This window comes from Phodopus roborovskii, unplaced genomic scaffold (assembly GCF_943737965.1).
Source record: "Phodopus roborovskii unplaced genomic scaffold, PHOROB, whole genome shotgun sequence".
NCBI classification, from domain to species: Eukaryota; Metazoa; Chordata; class Mammalia; order Rodentia; family Cricetidae; genus Phodopus; species Phodopus roborovskii.
Genome location: NW_026126636.1, coordinates 8,667,981 through 8,694,080, shown reverse-complemented (window position 1 = coordinate 8,694,080; position 26,100 = coordinate 8,667,981). Strand labels below are relative to the sequence as shown.

Sequence of the window (26,100 nt, the reverse complement as noted above, 5' to 3'; positions counted from 1 at the left end):
CTGCTCTAGGCCTCTCCTATGAGTTTGCTCCATCAGAAACCACTGTGGTCACTTGCTTTTTGGACCCCAAAGAGACTCTAAGTTTTTGAGGGCAAAAACTAGACCCAGCAAAGAGCAGGCTGCACAAACACCTCCCCCTCCCGAGGAAAGGTGGAAGCGGACAGACAACTGTTTTTGCCTATGGTTGGTGTTGAAAAGAGGCCTCAGGTGACATAACCCTGGCTGGCCTCGAACTTGCAATGGGACGAAGAATGACCTTGAACCCTCCTCTGAGGTTCTGGGATTACATTCATGCACCCCCACGCCTGGTTTATATGCATCGGACTCAGAGTCTCAAGCATGCTGTTCAATCTACTGTCTGAGCCGCATTCCCAGCCCAGAAGACAGCTCCTGGGGCGTAAGCACGCCAGGCCTCCCTGATGGTGCTGGGCAGAGAAAGCGCACGGCTGCTCTTGGCCTCGCTTCCTTCCTACAGGAAGCTTCGGGCGCCCGATTTCTACTCCATGTCATAGCCATCCATTTATCAAACCTCTGAAGGTAGGAGAGCGGGCGTCTGGCAAAGACACAGGAGGCCACCATGGCTCGCCCTTCCTACTCGGCCGAGACACCTGGGCCAAAGGTAAGTGGCGCACCATGAGCCCTATGTCTGTTTCTCTTGCTTTGTGCTGACAGGACCCCACCTCCCCATCCTCCTTCCCCAGCCCCCTGCCAGCCATACCCGGTTGATGAGCTCGCCGACCATGCCCGTCCAGGAGCCATTTGGCTCGGGCGCCCCGTACAATCCATCCTCTACCAACCGCAGGCGATATCGGAAGCGCAGCAGCTCGGCTAGCTCCCGGAGCATGTCCACGCAGAAGCCCTCGAAGCGTTCGTTCCCGGACAGGGCCTGGAAGTTGGGCCTGCGCATGACGTACGGGTTCTCCTGGATGCGCAAGAGAGAGCAGGGGTCAGAGACTGAGAACTTGGGGGCTGAGTCCGGGACCCAAGAGGGACGGATGACAGACCCCTACATGCCCGTTCCCTTTTCTGTCTGTTACTGTGTGTCCATGAGGTGAGTGTACAAGTCTGGGGAGGACAGGGGACAATTCCGGTGTCACTCATTCCTCCGGGCCTTGACCTTTCTTTCTCTCTCTCTCTCTCTCTTTTTTTTTGATTCTATTTTATATGTATGATGCTTCACCTGCATGTGTGTCTGTGTACAGTGTACATGCCTGCTGCCATTGGGTCCCCTGGGACTCGGGTGGTTGTGAGCCACCATGTAGGTGCTGGGAACCGCTGAGCAACCTCTCCGGCCCTCCCATCCCCCGTTTTGTTCTTCTTGTTTTCTTGAGACAGTGTCTCTCATTGGCCCGGAATGGTAAAGTCTGCCTGACTCTGCCTCCCAGGCATTAGGGTCACAAGCCAGACTGAGCTGTCTCCCTAGCCCTGTTCGTTAGTTTTGGAGACTTGGTCTCATGTCACCCAGGCTCTATCTGAACTCTTCATATAGACAAGAGTGGCCTTGAACTCCTGTTCCTCCTGCTTCTGCCCAACTGCTCTCATTATGACTGTGTGGGACCACAGCTGGCTATTGCACATACAGAGAAATGCTGGTCAGGCGGTGGTGCCCCACGCCTTTAATCCCAGCACTCGGGAGGCAGAGGCAGGCGGATCTCTGAGAGTTCCAGGCCAGTCTGGTCTACAGAGCACGTTCCAGGACAAGCTCCAAAGCCACAGAGAAACCCTGTCTCAAAAAGAAAAAAATAAAGAAAGGCTGTGATTGGAGAATGGGCCTGAAAGTTGAGGGTTTGGGGATGCATGCATGGGCTCTGGCAGCCCCATATCAGTCCACAGAGCCAAGTCAGAGTTCACTGGGCTCCAGCCAAAAATGCCTAGGAGGAAGGTGGGGGTGGGGTGGGGCGGTGGAGGTACTCAGACTGGGCTGGCATCAAATTAGAATGGAGTGTTCAAGATTCCCTTCAGACACACCTTACTCAAACCATCCTGTCCCGGACAGCCTTTGTTCTCTGACTTCTGTCCCATATATGGGTGGTTTCAACTTAAAGTTCTTCAGCGCCCCTCACTCGCCTCCCCCCCCCCCCCGCACACAGCCAGTGGTGACTCACTAAACCAACTTTAGGAGCCACCAATGTGTCCCAAGAGAGTATCCCTCACCAGGATTTCACTCTAGCCCGAGCTGCCACGAGGCAGGCAGGCATGACATGCCAGATGGTGAAATTGCAAGAGAATTTGGAAGCCTGGATTGCTCTGTAAAATCCCCTGATTATGAATGTTAGCAACTCATTCAAATTCTAATACCCTTTTTTTTCTTTCTTTCTTTAGGCCCCATGAGCACACCTGCTAGTTTGCAATCTCTGGCCTTTTGCTGTGTGGATGGTCTTTTGTAGGTGTTGATTTAAGATTTTAAAGTTTTATGCATATGGGTGTTCTGCCTGCCTGTACATCTGTGTACCACATATTTGCCTGGCACCTAAAGTAGTCAGAAGAGGGCACTGGATCCCCTGGAGCTGTAGTTATGGGTGGCTGTGAGACGCCACGTGGGTGCAGGCAACCAAACTCGGGTCTTCTGCAAGAGCAGCCAGTGCTCTTGGTTTGGCTTGTTTTTTTTTTTTTTTAAGACAAGGTCTCACTCTGTAGACCAGGCTATCCTCAAACTCACAGAGATCCTCCTGCCTCTGCCACCTGAGAACTGGGATTAGAGACAAAGTCACAATCCTCCTACCTCAGCTTTCTGAGTGCTGGGGTTATAGACATATGTCACCATTAGCGGCTACACTGAATATTACTTTTGAGGATCACAAGTAGACTTGGAGGCAGAGAACCTTCTGGAATACCAGCAGGTGTCTGGGGTCCCTCAGAATAAAAATGCAACTTATCCCAGCAGTGGTTGTCTGAATGGGCAGCAGGACGGTGTCACTTTACAAAAACAATTTAGGACCCAGAGAATCCACGAGAGAACTCTTTGGTAATAACATCCGTGATACTTACCATGAGATAGACCCCTCCCTCCATCCCTGTCCTGTGTGCAATCTTTAGATTACTTGAAAAATTATTTAGCATTAGCAGGGTAGTGGTGGCGCACACCTTTAATCCCAGTACCTGGGAGGCAGAGGCAGGAGGATCTCTGTGAGTTCGAGAGAGTATGTGTATGTGTGCGCGTGTACACAATGGAGGACATGCGTGTCACAGCACACTTGTACAGGTCAGAGGACAACTCTATGGGCTCTGCTCTCTCCTTTTCACCTTCATGTGGGTTCCAGGGACCAAACTCAGGTCACCGGGCTTTATAGCAAGTGCCTTTGGCTGCTGAGCCCTCCCACTGGCCCCAGATTATCTGGCTTTAAATCTTCACAAAAGTCTATAATAAAGGAAGTATTTTTAGATTTTTGTTTGTTTGTTTGTTTGTAAAGCTGGGTATTGAATCTAGGACTTGGGTATGCTAGGCAGGGGCTCTACCTCTAAGCCACACCCCAGCCCCTCACTGGGGGATTCTAGATAAGCTCTGCAGTCAACCATCATTTTAAGTCTTCATCTTAAAGCAGGGCCTCCATAACTTGTTCAGGTTGATTTTGAAGTCATACTGAGGACCAGAGGAGCCTTGCATGTGGGGCTCTCCTGCCTTTGTGTCCCAAACAGCTGGGATGAAAGGCCTGTTTTTGTTTTGTGTGCACGTGTACCGGAATGCAGAGACAGTGGGTGGCAGAGTCGGCTATCCTACTCGGCTGCCTCTTCCCTCAGCAGATGGAGGGCACTTGCTTGTGGTAGCTGGCTGTGTGACTCGCCTTGAGAGGATGAGGTAGAAATTAAGCTGGCTGGATTCTAGAGCCTCAGCCTCCAGAGCAGTTCTGAGGCCTCCATGTAAGTAAGCCCACACTAGCGCACTGGAAGACAGGAGGACCGGGGATTGGAAGCCAAAAGGAGCACCCACGGATATTCTGGACTCTCTGTACTTCTTGGCTACTGGATAGATACAGCCAGTGAGTCCCAGGGTGACCAGATGAGAGCCACCACTCAGCGCACAGAATCATGGGAAGTAACAGTTTTGGTCTCTGAGTTTGGGGGGGGGGGTTTCAAAGAGCGGTAGACAGCTGTTCTTCCCCAAAGACCAGACTACACCACAGGGTCTTGTTGCACTCTCAAACAAGGCTGAGGGAAAGCGGGCAGAGTGAGCTGGGACTCCTCTCCCTCCCAAGCTGCTTCTTCAGATCCAGAATTGTGGAAGCAGGGATGGGAATGTGAGATAACACTAATAATAGCGGCGGCCGCCAGCGTTTCTCGTGGGCTTGTTGTGTGACAGCTCTGTCAGCGTGGGAGGGAGGTATTATTACCTCTGCCTTACAGCTGAGGACACAGAGGGCCAGAGGAGCAAAGTCGTAAGTTAGTGCCACTCCAAGGGCCCGAAGCTCTCTCTGCTCTTTAAGCCCTGCGCCACACTGAGCTCAAGTGGACAGCGTGGGGGAGTGGACGTGGGAGAAGCCAGACAGATGGGGGGCAGCTGGGGAACGAGAGTCAAGAGCCTCTGCTACAACGGTTCTCCTGCCCCGGCAATACAGGGGAGGGAGGAGGACACAGGTTAGGGGTAAGAGGTCAGGCCCAAGGCCACCAGCCAAAGAAAGCAAGGGTTGGAGAGAGCACAGGGCGGAGACCGACCCAGCCCCTTCCCCTGTGCCAGGCCAACCTCCAAATCAAAGCCTGAGGGGCCTGAGCTCGGGGCCTGTCCGCAGCGGTCTGAGCTTAGAGAGATGACGGAGAAGGAAGCGTAGCACAGAGCTCAGGCTAACAGTCAGGACACCAGACTTCAACTTCAGCCCTGGCACTCAAATAAAGGGTTAAAGCCCCCCCACTTTTTTTTTTTTTTTTTTTTTTTTTGTTATATTAAGGATTGAGCCCAAGGTCCCCGCTGGGCAACGTCTCCTGAAATCTTTGTTTGAGACAGAACCTCATTAAATTGCCCAGGCTGGCCTTAAAATCATTCTGTAGCCCAGGCTGGCCTTAAAATCATCTGTAGCCCAGGCTGGCCTTGAACCTTTGCTCCTCCCAGCGGTTCTTAAGAAGGCTCTTAGCCAAGATTACTAGACCTCTTTCAGGACACTGAGAACCCCAGTGCTGGGGACAGGCTAAGGATGCTTCGGAGCCCAGTTCTAAGAAACTGTCTCAGGGACGGATGAGCATCTATGCACAGAAACACGGGTCCAAGAAGAGTTGCCGCACCGGAGCTTGGGGTGGGAACAGAGACCTAATTTGGAACATGTTAGAGAGATCATCAGTGTCATAAAAGGATCCCAGGCAACCACTAAAATAGCAAGGTCTATAAGATCAATGAGGAGGGAAACCCACTCACTTCAGAACAGCACGTACAGTATATTATTCTCTGCAAGAAGGAGCTGGGATGTGCTTGTACATAGAGATGGTTCTGGAAGGCTGCTGGCCTCCGAGAAAGAAAAATAAGGGGGCAGGGAAGGATGGAGGCTAATTTTTGTCCTTACTAACTCTTGCAGGGGGCTTGCTTTGAGACAGGCTCTCATTGTGTAGCCCTGGCTGGCCTGGAACTCACTCTGTAGACCAGGATGACCTCAAATGCACAGCGAGCCAGCTGCCTCTGCCTCCTGAACTCTGAGACTAAAGGTGTGTGCCACGTCCTCCTCCACGCACACATGCTGTCCTTAGTGACTCTTTATGAAAATCCTATCCCCTTCCCCCCTTGGTTTGAGCTTTCTTCTGTCTCCTAACCAATGCCATGATTTTTTTTTTTTGTTTTGTTTTTTTTTTTTTTTTTTTTTTTGTTTAAGGTAAGACCTCACACTGTGCTGTCAACTCCTTCTGCCAAATTCTGGGATTACAGCAGTGCACCACCACACCGGGCTGGTGGGGACCTTCAAAATTAAAGTGATATGCTGAAACGTGTGTACACGGATGGGCAGTGGTGGCGCACGCCTTTAATCCCAGCACTTGTGAGACAGAGGCAGGTGGATCTCTCTGAGTTTGAGGCCAGCCTGGTCTATAGAGCGAGTTCCAGGACAGCCAGGGCTACACAGAAATCCTTTTCCACAAAACAAAACAACAACAAAGTAAGTAGACTGCAAAGGGTTAAAGTGGGTGGAGCCATGGCAAGAATGAACATCCAACAGTTGGGTAGGTGGTGGTTCCAGTGGTAAAGTGCCCACTGGGCAAGTGCAGAATCCTTAGCACGCATCCACAGAAACCCAGAAGCGGCATCAGACATTTGTAAGCCTAGTGCAAAGAGGGAGTGGGGAGGGATGGAGATCAGGGCAAAGCCTCTGTGGTCAAGCTAGCAAAACAGCAGGCTCCAGACTGGAGAGAGAGAGAGAGAGAGAGAGAGAGAGAGAGAGAGAGAGAGAGAGAGAGAGAGAGAGAGAGAGAGAGAGAGAGGCTAGCAAGAAATGGCACTGTGGAATCCAGGTGAGCAAACATACATACATATGTTTCCCCCTCCCCAAATAAAGTGAAAATAAAATAAGATAGAGGGGCTTGTAAGATGGCCTGGGGGTAAAAGCATCAAAATTGTGATAGCCTGAATTTGACCCCCAGAACCCACATAAAAAGCCAGATGTGGTTGTGTGTGGTGGTGCACACCTTTAACCCCAGTACCGGGGAGGCAGAAGCAGGTGGATCTCTGTGAGTTCGAGGCCAGCCTGATGTACAGAATGAGTTCAAGGACAACACAGAGAAACCCTGTCTTGGAAAACCAAACAATAACAACACAAAGAGCTGGGTGTGATGGCTGGAATCTGTAATCCTGGACTGGGGCAGGGGATGGATCAGAGGCAAACCTGACTAGAAGCTCACAGGCTATCGTACACAGAACAGTAACAGAAACAGTAGAGACCCTGCCTTAAATCAAGATGAGAGACCCAGTTCTCAAAATCTATCCCCTGGGCTCCACACATGGAGACACTAAAGAAACATTAAAACTGGTTCAACAGGGCCAGTGAGATGGCTCAGTGGGTAAAAGACTCTTGGCACTGAGCCTAAAGATCTGCCTTCCATCCCTGAGACCCACATGGTGGAAGGACACAACCAACTCTAGTAAACTGAATACACACGAGTGCAGAGAGAGACAGACACACACACACACAGACAGACAGAAACACACACAGATAGAAACACACATATACAGACAAACACATATACACAAAGGGTCGAGAAATAAATGGTATCACTGGAAATAGCACCAGGTCTTGCACGTGCCAGGCAATCACTATTGCTGAGTTATCTACAGAGCCTCATTTTACTCTTTTCCTCTGAGCCAGGGTCTAAGTTGCTCAGGCTGGCCTTGAATTCACTCTGTAGCCACTGCAGGCTACTTACGGTCCTCTTGCCTTTCTGCAGAATAGCTGGGGTCCTGGCTTCAAGTCTTTATTTTTATTTTTTTAATTACTATTGAATATTCATGTGCATGTATACGCATGGAGGTCAAAGGACAACTTTACAGAGTTGATCATTTCCTTCCCCCTTTAGGTGGGTTCCGGGGAATTGAACTCGGGTCACAGGACTTGCATGGCAAGTGCTTTACTTGCTGAGCTAGCTTAGCTATCCTGCTGGTCAGCTTGAGATCTTTTTTAATCGAAAGATACAACTTAAGAATGGAAAGGCTGGCTCACTCTTCGCTACTCTTTAAGAGACAAGAATTTTATTCTCAGCCGCACACGACAGCTCACAACCACCTGTAACTCTGGTCTCAGAGGCTCTGATACCCTCTTCTAGACTGTTCAGGAACCAGATATGGTCCACAGACACACATGTGGGCAAAAGACTCATATGCATTGTGCTGGCTGCTTTTTATATCAACCTGGCACAAGCCGGAGTCGTCTGAGAGAGAAGAGGGAGCCTCAGTTGAGAAAATGTCTACTACCCTTTAATCCCAGGAGGCAGAGGTTCCTAAAGCTCAGACACAGGGGACCCAGCAGCCCCACTCCTCAGGACACACCCATAAAATCGTCAAAACAAGGTCATGACAGTCGTAACAATCTGCTCAGTGCAGTGACTCACAATAGCAACAAGATCCAGTACCCTCTACATTTGACGGGCAACGTAAACTATCAGGAGACTAATGTCCACGAACCACCCGGTTCCTATAAAGACAACGGGCAAAGGCATCAGGTGTGACAACACACAATATAACGCCATTTATATGCACAAAAGTGGGCAGGTTAGCGACTAGAAGGGGCACAGCTTCAGGATAAGGAGCGGGTTAAGTCAGTGCACTTGAAAATTCAGAGACACAGGTCTATAATTTGTGCAAGTCACAAGTATATATATGTGTATGTTACAATTTAGAAAATGAATTTGAAGTTGGGGGTATGCCTCAGTGGTAGAGCCCCTCCCTAGAATCCCCCAGTGAGGGCCTGGAGTGTGGCTCAGTGGTAGAGTCCCTGCCTAGAATCCCCCAGTGAGGGCCTGGGGTGTGGCTCAGTGGTAGAGCCCCTGCCTAGAATCCCCCAGTGAGGGCTGGGGTGTGGCACAGCGGTAGAGCCCCTGCCTAGAATCCCCCAGTGAGGGGCTGGGGCGTGGCTCAGTGAGAGAGCCCCTGCCTAGAATCCCCCAGTGAGGGCCTGGGGTGTGGCTCAGTGGTAGAGCCCCTGCCTAGAATCCCCCAGTGAGGGGCTGGGGCGTGGCTCAGTGGTGGAGCCCCTGCCTAGAATCCCCCAGTGAGGGGCTGGGGTGTGGCTCAGTGGTGGAGCCCCTGCCTAGAATCCCCCAGTGAAGTACCCTTGCGTTTGATCCCCAGCAGGAGACAAGATAGAGACAGAAGATCTCTTGAAAATAGAAACAAATATAAATGCAGTAGGGAAGGTTGTAGACCATTCCTGACAAATGGTTTGGTTTTTATTAAGCCAGGACCCAAATCCATGTGCATGAATTCTGGGGGTGTGGTTTATGGGCTCCTGACCTCCCAAGCCCTGCTCTCTGTTAGGAGTACTTTATTCTCTCACTTTTTGTTGTTGAGACTGGTTTCTCTGTGTAATAGCCCTGGCTGTCCTAGAACTCGCTCTTGTAGACAGGGCAGGCCTTGAACTCAGAGATCCGCCTGCCTCTGCCTCCTGAGTGATGGGATCAAAGTTACCTAGCTTAACTGTTCACTTTTAAATTTTCCTATTTTATGTGTTTAGGTGTCTTGCCTGCATGTACGTCTGTGTAGTACATACAGCAGTGCCTTAGGAGGCCAGAAAAGGGCGTCGGATCCCCAGGAGCTGGAGTTTCAGACAGGCAGGGAATTGAACCTGGATCCTCGGAACAGCAATCAGTGCTCTTGACCACTGAGCCATTTTTCCCTCACTGGGAAGGGAGCAGGAGCATAAATGAGCGGCTGCTCGGGTCACACGGGTGTCGATGGCAGTGACAAACCCACAACACAACCCCGGGGACAGGAAGACATGCACGGCGAGCAATGTGCTGTCAAGGGCACGCTCCTGGAGCCTGTCACTTTAGATCGGCTCTGACACCTTCTGGCTAGGCAATCCTGAATGTGCCCTGGCGCCTTCCCCTGCCTCTGCCTCATCTGGAAGTGGCTTCCGGGAAGGTGCTGAGGCCAGGGCTCTGAAAGTTGAAAGCTTGGCAGTGAGTGCTCAGCCACTGGACTGCCGACAGCCGGTTCGCTACGGAGGCCTGTGTCAGTCATGCGGCTGGGCATGGCGGCGCACTTACGTCTTTAATCCCAGCCCTTGGGAGGCAGAGGCATGTGGGCCTCTGGAAATTTGAGGTCAGCCTGGTCTACATAGAGTTCCAGGGCAGCCAGGGCTACATAAGGAGTCCCTGTGTCAATAATAAAATAATGATGAAGTGTTGATGAACCAATGGGCTGTGCCCAGCTATCCACACTGAGGATGCTCGTCTACACTGACCTACATGGCCCTGCTGCCCGTACATTCTCTGCCCTCCTGTAAGCTCCTCCTCCAGCCTCTCTGTCTGCTTTTACCCGTGGGAACCCCTCATGGCCTGGTTTGGAATGAGTGCCCGGGTGTTGGTGTGTTACCTCAGTCAAGTTGGCATCACCCCCCCCAATGCACCCTCAAGAGCACCTGTTGACTCATTTCTAGAACCTGGGCCTGGCCAGGGACACAGCAGCTACAGCAAATATTTAAGGGATTAAGAAGAAGAATGGAGTTCATGAATCAAGAATAATATTGGTTCTCGGGCCGCAGGGACTCTCCTGAAATCCTCCCGCTGGCCTCTAGCCCTGCTCCCCACCAGGGCCTCGTCTCTTTCAATTCCAGAATGTATCAGGGATGGAACACAGTGCACACATAGGTGCCTGCAGCCCGCACCAATCAGGCCTCAAGGCCCCTCAGTGGGACCATTAGGAGGTGTCTGGTTTCCTGTCTGCAAGCCATCTGTCCCTCTACAACTGGCTCGCTGGCGCTTCTCCAAGGGTATTTGAGGTCTGCTTTAGGTAAGAAGTCCCCTGGGGACTGGCTAATAAGGGCTCCTAACACCCTCTGGAAACTGTCTCTGAATTTCCGTGTCACGGCCCAGCTCAGAGCTGATGGGTGTGTGAACAAGGCAAGCCGCAGGGCCATGGACTGGGCGGGTGCCAAGAGTGAAGCCTCACCTGGCTGGTCCGGGCCCTAGACCCAGCTGCTCCTGCCCACCAGGCCCTGTGCGTAACCCCTGTGTGACCCATAGAGAGGGCCAGGCTCAGTCTGATGCTCTGGCCAGACAGGGACTTTCCTTACTGTCCCCAGCAAGAAGACAAAACTACTTCACCACGGGACAACTGTGTTTGCTCCGAGACTGAGGCCTAGTGCACAGTGGCTCCCAACAGACCATTTCTTTTTAGAGACAGGATTTTATGTAGCCCAAGCTATCCCTAACCCTGAGCCTCCTGTCTCCACCTCCGGAGCGTAGGGCCCGTGGCGCAGGGGACTGGACCCAAGGCCTCGTACAGGCTAGGCAAACACTCTACCAATTGAGACAGACGCCAGCCCCTCGTGAGCAACTGTTGATGCGTAAGGCTTGACTTAGTGGCACCCCCATGACACTGGCTGATCGTCTTGCTTGGTGCGCAGGGTGAAGGACTAGAGTTTCAAAGCACAGCCTTATGACTGGGACTCCAGCCTTAGGGATGAGGCTTCCAGGGCTGACTCTCTACCATGCACTTGCTGTTAGGTCACCTCCTTTCTGACCCTAGGTGTCCACATTCCCAAGGTGGACACTGGGCTAACTGGCTGGCTTCTGTTGACGCGTGGGGTTGGCAAGCGTGACAGAAAGATCATTGTCGCAGTGGCTGTTATCAAGAACCTATCACAGACGCTGGCTCCCACGGCCCATCCTGTACCCTCTTCCGCTCTCGCTGTGTGTGGTTGGAATGGTGACACCTTGGGCACAGTCTGGGGTTGCTGAGCGCATGGGACACACTGCCAGTTACAGGGTACACTGCCCCGTGCTCCCTGAGGGTCCCCTCCCCATCCCGAGGGTATGACAGACATCAAAGATGTTCAGGGAAGAGACCCTGCACTAGATCTCCATATGGGTCACTCACCAGGATGGTTGTGACCACCAGTGTCTTGTTGGCTAGAGTCTGTGACAGGTTGATGTCCAGGGTAGTGGCGTTCATAGCCAGGGTCCTGTTTGAGTACCACACCCCTATCTGGGGACAGAGGAGACATCGTGAGCATAAATGAACCCTCTTCATATTCTTGGAAGCCTTATGGGCCACATCCCTCCCAGCAGGGCTCTGGTGCCACCTTGGGCCTGCTCACCTCACGGTGGCCCTGGCGGGACTTCTCCAGGATGCGCAGTGTGTAGTTGGTTCTCTGCCCTTTGCTGTTGAACTCAACCCGTCCAGTCAGCCCGTCATACTCTACCTAGCAGGGCGGGAGGCGGGGCAAAGGGAGGGGAGGCGGGGCCCAGACACAGGCAGACAGGTGAAAGGAACAGGGAGAGCAGGGTCCAAGAGAGGGTAACACACACACAGGAAAGCACACGCAGAGGAACAAGACCCAAAGAGCACGTAACCCCAACGGGGACGGTGGAAGGGCAGACGGGACACAGAAATGAGGAGGAGACCCAGGGTGGGGAAAGGCAGCGGGAAGGTGGGGTGGACACAGTCATTGCTCCTGCTTGAGCGGAGCGGCGGCTGCTCCCCACCTCCTCCACACCCCCTTGCTCCTGGCTCACCATGCGCAGGTAGTTCATGAGGCTGGTCCCATGGGGCCAAATGTTGGCCGAAGTACAGGCCAGTGGCTTGACGCCAATCTCCTGGCTTCGGTTCAGCTCCCGGACAGCGCTAACCACCACATGCACAGCGTCAAACATCAGGGCAGCAGACAGCTGAGTGTAGGAGGCAGAGAGGCAGAGCAAGAAAGTGTCAGCCCGCAGAGGCCCCCACGGAATCACCCCAACCCTCAGACAGCTGTCTTTGCAGGAGTGGGAAGCTGGTAGGTGGGGTGAGGCTGCGGGATGGACTACAGTGTCTTTCTGGGGATGTGGGAGACGGTGGGGAATGTCTTATGCTTTGGTGGGACTGTACATGGCAGCGTCTACTTGGAGAAGGACATTTCTGTGATTTTTGTTATTTTGTTGTTGTTTGGTTTTTATAAAACAGGGTCTCGTCATGGCCAAGGCTGGCCTGGAACTTGATATGTAGCTGAGGCTGGTCTTGAACTGATTCCTCTGCCTCTATCTCCCAAGTGCTGGGATTACAGGCGTATGCCACCATGCTTGGCTTGTCTGCGAGGAGTTGGCCTCCATGGCCAGTCGTCTTCCTGAGACAGCCAGATCTACATGGTTGAGGTAAGCAGGCAAGACAGACAGCCACCGGCACCACCTTCGTGCGCCTGGGGCACATTATGGTATGGGAGGGGACACAGAGGGGCAAGGAGACAGGCGTGGTGAGGTGCTGACCCTGGGTGTGGAAGGGATGTGGATCGCAGCTGGGAACCACTTCCAGTCTTTCCTGGCTGGATTAATGGTCGTGTCTCAAGCCCTTCCCAATAGGGGGGACAGATCACACGTCTCAGAACAAACAGCGGGTGTGACAGTTCTACCGAGTGAGACCCTGCCTGGAAATACATAAATAATAAAGCAGGAAGTACAGCTGAGATCTTCCAACCAGGGAGGCCTCTGGTCAGAGACTGTGTGAGCGGTGAGCTGCCGGGCCTGTGGGGAAAATGTATCAAGATGGGGGGCAGGTGGTGGAGAGTCCAAACGCCCCGAGGCATGCCTGCCCTGAGAGGCGGAGAGACTCATCACAGGGCCGCGCTATGGGGTCCTGGGTACTAGAGGGTTCTGGTATGATCAGAATGAGATCGACGAACCCTGTCCCCAGAGTCAGGGCACAGTGTGTCTTAGTGCCAGCCGGTATCTATGCGCTCACCGCAGGCCCAGGGTAGGTGCTGGCTTCACAGTTCTCTCTCCAGGACATGTTGAGACTGCGCACAAACTCCGGGTAGAAGGGATGGGAGGTGTTGAACATGGAAAAGCCCAGGATGTTGGAGGAGTCCTCTACAATGCCGTCCAGATGCAGGATGGGGAAGTCCTGGGGCCAAGAAGAGGGTTGAGGCCTGAGATGGACGGGACTGGGAGGTACAGTAGGCGGGAGCTGGGGTGGGAGGGGCGTGGGTCGGGGTACGCACCATGGTGGTGAGGATGTACTTGTAAAACGCTGAGGTCATTCCCAGCTCCGAAGCCTGGAGAACACAGGAGGGGCCAAGAGGCGGAGAACGGGGTGGGGGGGACCCCAAGAGGGGAAGAGAGATTTAGAGGCAGGTCTGGCTAGGAGACATCCAGACAGAAAGAACAAGCAGAAGACATGTAAGGTTCCCTTGTGTCCCACCCTAACTCGCTAGGGCCAGGGAAAACTTTTCCTAGCGCAGCATGAGGCTCTCGGATGTCTGCTGTCTCCTCAAAACTTCCTGCTGAAGACAAGGACAAATGTAAGTCTGAGAAAAGGGGCAGGCAGGGACAGAGTCCTTAACCTTATCCCTAAGTCACCCAAAACCATTGGCACTGCCAATGTTTAGGGCTCAACCTGTTTGGTCATCCATCAAAAAACAAAAAACAAACACCCGGGTGCCAGGCCTTGGGGCCCGGGGCTGTAATCCCAGCTACTCAGATGGCTTAAGCCTGTAACTGCAAAACCTGTCTGGGCTACAGAGTGAGTGAGCTTAAGGCCACTGGGCAACTTTGGGAGATCTTGGCTCATAGGAAAGTAAAAAGCAGACTGAGGACCAAGCTCAGTGGCAGAGTCCTTGACTAACAGTTATGAGGTCCCCAGATTCAATGCCCAGAAACATCAACAGAGAAGAGGGAGGGAAGGGAAGGAGAGATGATAGGAGGGAGGGGAGGAGGGAGGGGAGGAGGGGGAGGGGGAGGGGAGGAGGGGGAGGGGAGAAGAGGGAATTCTGCAATTGCAGGCAATCAGTCAGAATCTCAGGATTCATCGTTTGAGGCCCCTCCTCACAACCCTCAAGGACAGGCTAGACAATCTCCGCCCAGACCCCAGGAGAATTCTAACAGCATCGGATTCCAGCTCGTACTACTGTCAGACTAGGAGCAGGGCTTGTACACATGGGTGTCAGGGAAAGGCAGTTGCATGGGAGAGATCTCTGCCCAAGTGGCCTGTCAACCCAGGGCCTCTTCCCTAAGCCCTCTATATCCTCAAGAGCCTGCTCAACACTTCTTCCTGTGGGCTATGATCAGCAGTGACATATGGTTTTAATTAAGAGAAAGAGAAACGAAAACAAATGGAGAAAAATAATACAAATTTGATTATGAAGAGAAACTAAGCACAGAGGAAGCGAATGAATGATTAGTGAGCGCGGCTTGCTGACGGGTGGGATGGGCTAGACCCACGGGCAGAGGCCCTGGCACTCCAGAATCCCAGATTCTACATCTATACAAAGGTCAAAAAATCTGCTCTGCAAGGGGTGGGGAGAACCCCAGTTACGGACATTTGTGAACCCTCAACACAGAGCTCCAAGAAAAGCCCTAAAGTTTTCACATCCAAGGTCATCCTGAACGACCCACAGAGAGATCTCGCCTCACAAACAAACAGGGGCTGGAGAGAGAGCTCTGCGGTTCGGAGTGTGCACTCTCCTGCCAGAGAACCGGAGTTCAATTCCCAGCACCCACATGGCCCACAACCGCCTAAACTCCAGTTCCAGGGGAATCCCACACCTCTGGCACGGGCACTTACGTGCACACACCCACACACACATGCACATAATTAAAAACTGTAAATCTTTTTAAAAAGAAACAAGCCATGGCAACAACAGAGTCCTAAAGAGTGATGAGTCAGACATTTAGTCTGAGCCAATGTGGCTCGAAGGACTTCCCTGCTGCTGTCTGCCCTGCACAGAATAAAATGAAGGAAAGGACTTTCCCGGGTCACGTGAAAAGGAAGCTGCAGAACAAACAGAACCTATGAACCCCCAAACCCAGATACCCACTGGGGTACCCATCCCCCAGTTCTGTGGAAACGGGAGGGGGCCCACCTTACGGAGGACGAGGTGGGAGATGGACGCGTTGGCATCAATGATGATGGTAGACACTTTGTCATCTCGGATCTCCTTGAGTAGCGGCGTGGGGTCCCGGCTGTCGTCCAGCATCCTCACTGACAGTGTCTCCTTAGAGATGAGGAAGCCTCGCACCAATTCCTCCAACCGTAGCAAGCCTAAGGAAGGGCCCGACCCCATTTTAGAGCCGGCCCGGACACAGAGCCCACAGACGTTCCTTCCCCTTTCCCAGCGTGGGGCAGCTGGGCCAAAGTCTGGAGAGCACGCTAAGGTGGAGTGGCTGTCTCTGAAGCAGCTGGGGCTCTTGGGGGACTTAAAGCTTTTGAGAGGTTCCCCAGATTTCCAGATGTCTGACCTACCGGGTTCCTGACCACACACCGCAATGTCTGACATAGTTAATCGTCTCCTCTGCCTGTCTGCCTCCTTCGGGAGACGGGCAGTCACTACTCGCCACTTGCTCGAGCTGAACCTTGATGGGAGGCTTTTTCCCCTCACTCACCCAGACTCTATTTCAAAACACACCAGATCCTAGCATGCCACACCCTGGTCACTGCCCAGGCTGGCGCAAGCCACTGCCAGCCATCTCTACCTCTTGCATTGGCCACGCTCACTTCAATCTACACCGCCCCCCCCCCCCAACAGCAGCCAGAGTGATGGAAGCAGATGTGGGCCTGCTCTGTGCCAAGCGTCTGTCTCCTCTCTGTCATTTAATGCTTCTGCTTGCTCCAGCCACACGGAGTCAGCCTTCTGTCCCCTGGCCTCAACATGGCTGTTCCCTCTGCTCAGGACCCCATTTCTCCATGTCCCTCCATGGCTAATCCTGACCTGCTCGTTCCTCAGATGTGGCCTTCTCTAAGAGGCCTGTGCCCACCAGTTCCCTACCCCCACTCCTTTCCCCAGAGAACTTACTCTACCAACCAGATGAGGGGATTGCCTGACTTCTGTCTTTGGAAAGGAGGTCTGACAAGGACATGCATTTATGTCGAGCCCTCTCACGGCTGTCCTAACGTGAGGGTCTGACATTCAGCAGGTGCGCAGTTAAGAACATCCAGGAAGAGAAATTCCTGCTGTAGGTTCCAAAGTTCAGTCCTCTCCCCCAACCTCCACACTTTCAACCCCTCCCCCAGACCACCACACTTGAACATCTCCGAGAACACCACACTCAACGTGCACTCTCGAACAGGTTGCTCTCCTCTTCCCTACCGAGCTCTGGTGTCACTCACGACCTGAGCACGCTCCCTTACCCCGTCCAATTTTTCTCCTCAGGGAGGCCTGGCTTCTCCATCCACATGCCATCATTTCACCTAACCCACGTCCCCTGCCTCCTGCTGTTCTCACTGACACATGCATGTCCCTATGAAGTCTGTCGCTTCTCACGACACGGGTCTGACCATGTCCCCTCATCCTGTGCTGTTGCTTGGAAACCTCTAAGGCTTCCCTGACCCCTCACTTCACTGTTCCATGCTCTAACCCTGGGACCTCTTGGGAGTCGTACTCTGGAGCCTTCAACCTCTGTCCCACAAGGTCCCTGATCAGAACATACTCGCCCAATGCTTCAAGTTCAGCTTAGAGGCAGCATTCTTGGGACATGCGCTCTGAGCCTCCTAGATGGTCAGAACCCTTTCCAAAGGCCCAGCCCATCTCCTGGCAGCCCATGTACCCCTTTGTGTCCCAAGAGCTCAGTGACCTGAGGCCTCCCCTAGACTGAGCTGGATGCAGGGGGCAATTACGAGCAAAATGAGATGATAAATACATATGAAAATGTCAAATGAGACCAATTATTTTGTGCACTAACTAAAAACTAATAACACATTTTTTTTGTAAAGTTATACACCAGCACTGCCCGCTGCCATCTACAAGCCTGGTGAGAGCTGGTAAAAAGAGTTCACTATCAGTGAACCACACCAGTCTCTCTGGGGCAAGAGGGTAGATTCCTAAAGGGGAAAGAGAGCTGGGAACTAGAAGGTGCCTGGTGGGACCAGGAACTGTGTGGCACATTAGGGCTCTTGGGATGGGGTGCCTCGAGCAAGCGTAGACAGAACACCAGTTCTTCCTCACACTCAGCCTTGGCGCAGATGAGGCTAGCCGAGGGGTAGTTAAAGGACTTGAGGATTCGGGAGACCGCCAGGCTGACGTCCTCATTACTGGGGTACAGGCTGACAGATGCGAAGCGAAGGTACTGAAGGCGGGGTGTCTCCTCAGGACCCACCTTGATGTGGGGAATCTGGACAGAAAGGGAGGTGTTGCTCACCAGGGATTCAAGCCCCGCCCCACTCCTTACGCCGCCCATGCCCCACCTCACCTCCTTCTCCCCACAGATATGGCTCACGGTGGAGGCAGAAGCTGGGCTGGAGGAGGGTCCGAGGACAGACACGACCCCCTTGGGCAGGATCTGACACACTGTGAGGGGAAGAGACCAGAGTCAGGGAGTCTCTGCTTCTGCTCCCGATCCACCCCCCCCTCCACAGGAAAATTCCCAGAGGCTGGGAGCTGTGGGATCCTTGTCCACCGTCCTGGATCCCAGAGGACCAGTGCCTGGCCTGCTCAGATAGAAGGATGCAGAGAGAGACAGGCCAAGCCAAGAAGAACATGGGAAAGCTTGCGGATACCATGGGTGATGTGCGCGTGCGCCTGTGTGTGTGTGTGTGTTGAGGCAAGATCTCACTATACCGTCCAGGATGTCCTGGATGTTGCTATGTAAACAAGACTGGTCTTGAACTCATTTTCCAGCCTGAGCCTCCTAACACTGGGCCTACGGGCCTGCACCACCATGCCCAGCTCTGTGGGCCTCCTGAAATACAAACTAGGAGATGACTTCCTCTGCCTTGCAAGCTTTTCAGTCATTCTACTACCCATGATGCCCTCCCAGTGGGCGAGGCAATCACCTGAAGGGCGTTATGTGTAGTGAATGAGGCGGGTGCTACATGCCTGAATTGACACCCTGAAGTATGGCAGAAATGCAGAGGATGGAGGGGACGGGAAAAGAATCTGGAGACAAGTAAGAGGCAAGACTAAGGGTTCTCAGGAGAGAGATGGAAAGCAAGGGCCGTTTTCAGGCATGTGGTCTGTGTGAACGGCGGGGAATGGCGGCACCTTCAACACGGAGGGCACAGAAGGAACAAGATTGGATGGAGACGTGATGTCCTGTTTGGATGCTTTAGGTTAGCCATGGCAGAAATTCAGGATGGGTTAGAACAGTATTGGCTGGGGCTACAGGTCATGTCGGAAGGCTTGCCTGGAAATGTATGAGGCCATGGGGGTAATGGAGGCAGAAGAGAGAGACAGAGAATATAAATTGGATCACACAGCGAAAAGGATGACTTTCAGACATGGCTACCTCTAGGAGCTCATGGTTTCGCAGGGTTCTGCCAGGTCTGCCTGGGTTCTACACATGTGCCAGGGATCTCGTCTCTTTAACCTGGGTCCCGATTTCCTTTGACTTGGCTTCATTTTCAGGGCCCCTGCAAACGCACTGACTCCAGTTGCCTCGCCCTACTCCCTGCGCCTTGGCTCAACCCTAAGTGCATGCCCGTTCCACCATCTGCCTCTTTAGCCTCTGTCTCAGCTTCTCCCAGCCTGTGATGGGTCAGCCAAAAAGGCCTGGACAGTCTACCCAATTTTCCGTCTTGGTGATTTGAAACACCCGCCATCTGTCAAAGCTTGTATAAGGCGCCTGGCAAAGAAAACTGTTAAGAGCCAGGGGTTGGTGGCGCACGCCTTTAATCCCAGCCCTTGGGAGGCAGAGACAGGCGGATCTCTGTGAGTTCGAGACCAGCCTGGTTTACAAAGAGCTAGTTCCAGGACAGGCTCCAAAGCTACACAGGGGAATCCTGTTTCGAAAAAACCAAAAGAAAAAAATAAATAAATAAAAAGAGAAACTGTTTACATGATTATTTGTTGTACTTGGAATCAAACCCATGTATCGTGGATACTAAGCTACGGCTAATCTCAGGCCTAATAAGTCTGTTGTTTGAGTTTGGATCTTGCTTGGTTTTTGAAGCAGGATCTTACTCTATAGATCAGGCTAGCCTGAAACTCACTTAAAATTCACCGCAACTCTTCTGCCTCAGCCTTCTAAGTACTGAGACTGCGGATGTGAGGCACCACGTCCAGCGTGAAACATGTCTTAATACAGAGGGCTGCAAAGAGCTGTGAGCCCAGCCCAGCTGGGGTCTCCGGTTAGTTTTGCCAACTTGGAGCCTCACGGGAGGAACTGCTTCTGTCAGACTGACCTTCAGGCAAGTATAGAGTGTTTGCTTGATTGAGGGTCAGTGGGCAGACTCAGCCCACCTGTTGGGGGAGATGCCCCTGAGTAGATGGCCATGGAGGGTATCTGAGCAAGCCAGTAGCCAGCACCCCTCCACCATCTCTGCTTGAGGCCCTGCCTCCAGGTTCCTGCCCTGGCTTCCCTCCATGATGGACTACATAACCTGCCAACTAAAATAAAACCTTTCCCCCCCAAGTTGGCTTTGGTCGGTGTTGTATCTAGGATAGACGGTACTGCCATCCGTGAGGGCCATGAGTATCACAGACACTTCCACAGCCCTCCCATGGGGCAAGCCAGCTAGCTCTACAGGGCCTGCTGGAACAGAGCCACACTCCACCTCCTGCTCACCTGCTGCAGAATGCCTTTCCCGACCCACCGGGGACTTTTAGAGCCCCGGGCCTCAGTGCCTGGACCTCACAACCCAGCAGCATCCACTTCCGTGAAGCAGAGACAAGCATGAAGGAAGGTCCCAGGCGCGAGGAGAAGAATGTAAAGTTGAGCCCGGGGTGGAGTAGTTGACTGGCTGAGGCCCCATATGCCCTGCCTCACCCCACGCCCCCGCGGCCCCGCTCACTGGTGTCCGTGGTCTCGTACTGGCTGTCCCGCTGCAGCTCGAAGATGTCTACTTCCACTCGGGCTTTGGCTGGGACCTCGATGATCCCGTTGATCTGTTCCCGGGCCAGGGCCAGGGCCAGGCGCTCACCTCGGCCACACACGGTTTGGTCGTCCAGGATTGCAGCTGAGAGGAGACAGGAGTTGGGAGGGGCCAGAGTCCTGGGGCCCAAGAAAGGGTGGCTGTGGGGCCTCTGGTGTGAAGGGGGTGTGGCTATAACTGAGGCTGGATAGCAGGGTATCTGGGGTCCTGGGTCTAGGGGAAGGACAGCCTGGGGGCCAGAGCACTTTGGTGCTAATGTGCCCGAGTTCCCCAGAGCAGCCTGGAGGGAGAGTTCCTGAGGAGGTGCTGGGGCCTCACCCATGCGCAGTGATGACAGCACCTGGCAGCTGGGGCTGGCGAAGGCAACTATCAGCAGCAGCAGCAGCTCAGCCGGCATCTTCCTCCCCTCCTCATGGGGACGCAGCTGCCGCGGCCCCCACTCGCCACCTGCAGGGAGACCCCCCAGCCCCAGGGGAGAGGGCTGATGTCAGGGGGGCAGAGTCTGCTAGGAAAACTGCTGGGTGAGGTGGCAAGCATAGCCCTCCCGGGCATCACTGGGGAGGGCTGCACAGTTCTGGAAAGGCCTGGCTCCCTGGGGACACCACGCTCATAGTCCTGAGCTCTGGAAGATGGAAAGGTCAGAGGTCCCCGGTAAGACAGTCACTGCCAGACATTTCAAGTAGGAGTGATTCTGGGGGCCGGCCCCACCCCAACAAGAAACCTGTTAGTGCCACCATCACCCCAGTCCCGCCCCTGTCTCTGGGCAGGCAGCCGTTACTAGGCAACAGAAACTGGCTGGAGAGGATGCAGTGGTTGCTAGGCAACCCCATCCCAAGCCTCACTTGCCACCTTCCTGCCGTCCCTAGTTCCCACAATCCCATGGGAGAGAGGCCTGGGCACCCGGGGTCTGATGGGTGACAGTATTAGGAAACTGGGTGAGGGGGAAGGAGGGAAGGACAGAGGGGCAGAGGGACAGAGGGCATGAGGGGGAGGGACTCCACACAGCAAAGAGAGCACAAAAGAAAGAGAAAGGAGGAAGTAGAAGAAAGTGTCCGGCTAGAGGCTGCCAAAGATGCGGGGGCTCGGGAAATGAGAGAGGAAGGGGAAACGGGCGGATACATATGAGCAGACAGAAAGAAGACAGAAACGGCTAAAAATGTGGGAGAGGGGAAGGGGCCGGAAGGTCCGAGGCAAAGGACAGAAGCCGGAGAAGGTGAGGAGGAAGGGCAGAACAAACGAGGGGAAACGCCACGGCTGTGGGTGAGAAACTGGGAGAGAAAGAGGAAGACTCAGGGGGAGGCACAAGCTGAGGCGGGCGACCCGACCCGCGAGAGTCCGGTACCGAGAAAGGAAAGCGGGAACACTGCCCGCACCCTGCTCTGGGGAGCTGGGGTATGGGACACGTCTGCCCACAGAGAGTCGGGGTTTGCTCTGGGCACTCCAGACCTTTGGAAGTGTAACCACTGGGTGGGATGTGTCTTGCCAGATTTGCACACGGCTGTAGACCATGCACCTCGGCTAGAGGGTTTCTGTAGAGCCCAGAGCGCTGTGAAGTATGTCTAGTGTCCCCCTGCATCCCACCTGGCCCCATGGATAGACTTCAGCTGGTGCCGAGCCAGAACGGGAAGGGAAGAGTCCTAAGCCAAGGCTCGGAACTGGCTTCTGTGGCCAGAAAAGTCCAGGCCAAGGAAAAAGGGTACCCCTGCTTCCTGGGTGACCTTGAGAAAGTACCTCCCCACACCCCTCAGCCTTTGGTAAGGAGAGCCTGAGGGACAGGAGGGCATGTTCAACAGACTGGTGGCTGCAGACTGCAATTTAGAACTAATCTGGAGGCTTGACCAGGACAGAGGAGCAAGGAATTCTGGGAGAGCTAGAAGGAGAGTTCTCAAGGGGAAGGGCAGGAGGGAGGGGTTCACCCTGGGACATCCGGGACAAATGGGGATTGGGGACTACAGACAAAAAAACTGAGACAGGGCAGAAGGGCAGGGACCCACAGGTGGCAGACGCAGATAGGAACAGAAGGACAGAGGCCCTGTGCACAGACACACAGTGGGCTGCAAACAGATGGAGAGGTCTTGGGAGACAGAGCCCCAAAGTGGGGACTACAGCTAAGTGGGGGGGGGGACGACAGACACTAAGTAAGGCATCCACAACAGGATGCAATTCCTGCGCTCTGGAGGCAGGGGGATCACTGTGAGTTTGAACCTACTCTACGTTGAATAGTGAATCCCTGGACATATCAGGCTACAGAGTCAGACCCTGTCAAAAGCAAACCAAGGCATAGCAAAAGAGCAGACGAGGAACGCAAGTCAGGCAAGCCCAGGACTCACAGATCCCAGACTCAGGCCAGGCAGGTTCAGAAAAACAGAGCCAAGCGCAGAGGGGGTCTGAGGAGAGGGGGCCAGGCCCTACAGGTTGGAGGAGAGGCATCAGCAAGGGGGGTTATGTGCAAAAGGCTGGAGGAAAGCAGGAGAAGAGAGAGTCAAAAGATGAATAACAACAAGTATAAAAACCATGGGGAGAGCAGGGTGTGAAGGCACACACCTGTAGTAGTAGCCATCAGCAGGCAGAGGCAGGAGGGTCAGGAGTTCAAAGCCAGCCTCAGCTGCAAAGTGAGTTCAGGAGGCTAGCCTGGGCTATAGGAAACCCTGCGTGCAGAAACAGAACAAACAAACAAAAAGAAGTATGGGGAGCAAAGAAAGAAACTCGAAACTGATGAGAGAGAGACTCTCTGAGACACACACACACACACAGAGTGTGAGCAAGACAGACAGACAGACAGACTCACACACACACAAGGGATGAGCTACACGGCAGCCAAATGAAGCCGAGGCCAGAGGAGCAAAAGGCAGGAGAGAGAAGCACACAGGGAGAGAGAGGGCTGACCACACAGGCTAGGGATGAGCCGGGAGGCAAACTGAGGCAAAGGGAATGCCCTGGAAGGACACAGCAGCCCCCTCAGATGCAGGAGTTCCGTGATGACTGCAGGAGTGCAGAGGGTCCCAGAGCCCCCAGTCCGGGGGAGCCAGGAGGGGTGGCGGGGTTCAGAAGTGGGGAGAGGCACTGGGAGGGTGGGTGGGTGGAACCCCGGAGAGAGCATTGGAAGGAAGGGAGCAGCTGCACAGGGGAAGACTGGGGACCCAGAGTGGGTCTGGGGGAGGAAAGTTGGAAAGTGAGGGATGATGGAGCCTGGAGGTGGAGGGGATCAGGCAAAGAATGGAAAGACAGAGTGGGAAGGAGGCTAGATGGGAATTAGCATCTCCTACTGAGACAGGGTTAGCAGGACGGAGAAGTTGGGTTCAGTCGGACAGGCCGGGAGATAGGCGACATGCAGACTTGAAAACGCAAAGGCATTTCCAGGAGACAGGAGGTGCAATGGGACCCGGCCTATGGTAAGGCAGAGAAAGTGGAGGGGGAAGAGAGAGGAAATCAGCGCACAAGTCAGAAGCCGGTGTGGGTCTGGGACCCGAAGCTTGGAGAAGGAACAAGCCAAGAGCCCCTGAGAAGCGAGATAGCACCAGGCCGGTCAGCCTACAGGCCCGGGGGAGCTGGGACTGAGGCAGGTGTGAGGCGTGTGCCCAGAAGTAAGGGTGAGAAAAGGTCGTGGAGGATGAGACGTTGAGAGGGAGGGCACAAAACAGCGGGGAGCAGGTTCCTTGCCATGCTTGGGTAGCAGGGACTGTGGGGACCCTGCCAGCCGGGCAGGGAGCCTGGCCTTCCAGGACCCAGAACCCAGCCCAATCCCCGCCCTGCAGACACTTACGGATCCTGGTGGGACGGAGGGCTGGGCTCCCTCGAGGCCCGAGGAACGACAAGCAGGAGATGCTCCGGCTCTGGGTGCCGGGGAGGCTGGGGCCGGGGGAGAGGGCAGTCCACTGGGCCCCCTCCCCCGCCGCCGGCGGTGGCCCCCAACTAATCCAAAACGGTGTCTCCCCAGCGGCGGGGAGGAAGGACAGGTGGAAAAGCAAAGGGCGGGCCGGGAGGGGAGGAAGGGGAAAGGAGAAAATGGAGGAGAGGAGGGGAGAGAGGAGAGGGGGAAGGAGCAAACGGAGGGGAAGGAGGGAGGGAAGGAGGAGAGGAAGGTGAAAACGGAGGGGGGCACGGGCAAAGCCGGGGGAGGGGGAAGCCGGCCCAGGAAAGGGCCCCCGCCCCCTCCCCTAGCCGGGCCGGCCTGGGGGGGGCACGGGGGGTGACGACTGGGTGGAGAGAAGAAAGCCGGCCATCGGGAGGAGTGGGGGAGGGGAGGGCCTGCTGGGGGGGAGGGGGCCGCCCCCTTCCCCCCCTCCCCCCGGAGCCTTGGCCCTGCCCTGGATGAAGCTAGGGCCTGGAGTCCTCAAGCCCTCAGTCCCCACGGGAAAAGCATGCTTGGGGGCCAGGAGAGGCCGGGCAGTGGCCGGGCTGGCTGGCGAGGACAGGGTAACTGGCAGCCCTGGAGAGACCGAGGAGGGGGCAGGCGAGGCGGGGGGACGAGGTGGGAGGAGAGGATGGAGAAGCAGGTGGAACGGGAAGGCGGAGGAGGGTGGGGTGTCCCGGGGGCGGCCCGCTCTCGGTGGGAGGGTCTGGCCGCCGACTCTGGTCCCCTGTGAGCAGCAGCCGCCGGCGGCTCCGTGTCCCCAGCCGGGCTTGGCTCCCTGCTGCCGGCCGGCCGGCCGCTACTACCGCTGCCGCCACGGCTCCGTCTCCCCTCCTAGGCCGCCGCCTGCCCGCCCGCCCGCCCGCCCGCCCGCCCGCCCGCCCGCCCGCGCTGGGTCCTGGAGCGCGGGGGGTGGTGGTGCTGATGGTGGAGGGGAGAGATGGAGGGAGGCAGGGAGGAGGGCGGGCTGGAGGAAGGGAGGGAGGCAGGCAGGGAGCAAGGAGGGAGGGGAGCAGGGGAGGGGGAGATCGTATTGGTCGGGGCTGGGGGGCCCTGGAGGAGAATGCTGATGAGAAGCGGGCTGCATTGGATGAAGGGCCCACCCCCGGGGCCACCCTCTCCAACCACACCATGCCACCGCCCTGCCCAGGCAGTCCTGGGGACTGGAGCCCATGGAGATGAGAGGCTTGGGTGGATAGAGCTGAGCGAAGAAGGGGCCTAGAGGTGATGAGAGACTACAGATGGAGGAAAATGCGAGAAACAGAAAGACAGCTGTCAAGACCCCAGAGAGGCGGGCCAAGGCCCCACAAGGCCAAGGACGTTGAGGGGGGGGGTGGCATAAAAAGAAGCAACTCACATGAGGACAGGAAAGCAGCTTAGGGACACAGAGGTGCCTGAAGGTGGGGGGAGGCCAGAGACAGAGGGACAGACCTAGAAAGACTCCTCGGGATAGAGAGCCATGCACAGAAGGGGCAACCCAGAGGCATACAGAGAGCCCAGAGAGCAAGAGAGGTCACCGAATCAGGGGACACGTCCCATGGGCACAGGAGACCCACAGAGGCAGCCATGTGGCTCACAGACACAGGAGGCCCCCCGAGGGAGGCAGGCATGGCTAGCTGGTGAAAACGGAAGAGGAAAGCCTCTGGAAACAGGCTGAGGGTGTTGAGGAGGGGAGGGTGGGAATTGTCCACGATGCACAGAGAACTCCGGGACCCGTGGAGATGAGTGGGAAGGGAGAAGAGACCTTCGTCTTCTAGTCACCTGAGCAGGAGGCAGTGGGAAGGGTATGACAAACGGCAGGAGGCTGAGGGCAGAGCCAGAGTTGAGAGAAGTCCTCTCTCTCAGGGAA

The 26,100-nt window shown here is 54.8% G+C and overlaps 1 protein-coding gene across 2 annotated transcripts in view; it reads right to left on the bottom strand.

The window, feature by feature from the left end:
- The window catches only part of Grik5 (glutamate ionotropic receptor kainate type subunit 5), a 55,841-nt gene extending 31,368 nt beyond the window's left edge, over positions 1 to 24,473 (bottom strand). The window contains exons 1-12 of one of the 2 annotated variants that reach the window (XM_051207171.1): positions 24,162 to 24,473; positions 20,717 to 20,845; positions 20,318 to 20,482; positions 17,779 to 17,876; positions 17,535 to 17,700; positions 15,456 to 15,634; positions 13,596 to 13,649; positions 13,337 to 13,498; positions 12,139 to 12,291; positions 11,721 to 11,825; positions 11,501 to 11,608; positions 719 to 922 (exon numbers count right to left, since the gene is read on the bottom strand). In XM_051207171.1, coding sequence (XP_051063128.1) covers positions 719 to 922; positions 11,501 to 11,608; positions 11,721 to 11,825; positions 12,139 to 12,291; positions 13,337 to 13,498; positions 13,596 to 13,649; positions 15,456 to 15,634; positions 17,535 to 17,700; positions 17,779 to 17,876; positions 20,318 to 20,482; positions 20,717 to 20,795 — 1,473 coding nt within the window. In that variant the 5' untranslated portion in view covers positions 20,796 to 20,845; positions 24,162 to 24,473. The remainder of the gene's footprint in view (positions 1 to 718; positions 923 to 11,500; positions 11,609 to 11,720; positions 11,826 to 12,138; positions 12,292 to 13,336; positions 13,499 to 13,595; positions 13,650 to 15,455; positions 15,635 to 17,534; positions 17,701 to 17,778; positions 17,877 to 20,317; positions 20,483 to 20,716; positions 20,846 to 24,161) is intronic. The other variant, XM_051207172.1, reaches the window with a different exon arrangement.
- Positions 24,474 to 26,100: the final 1,627 nt, after the last annotated feature.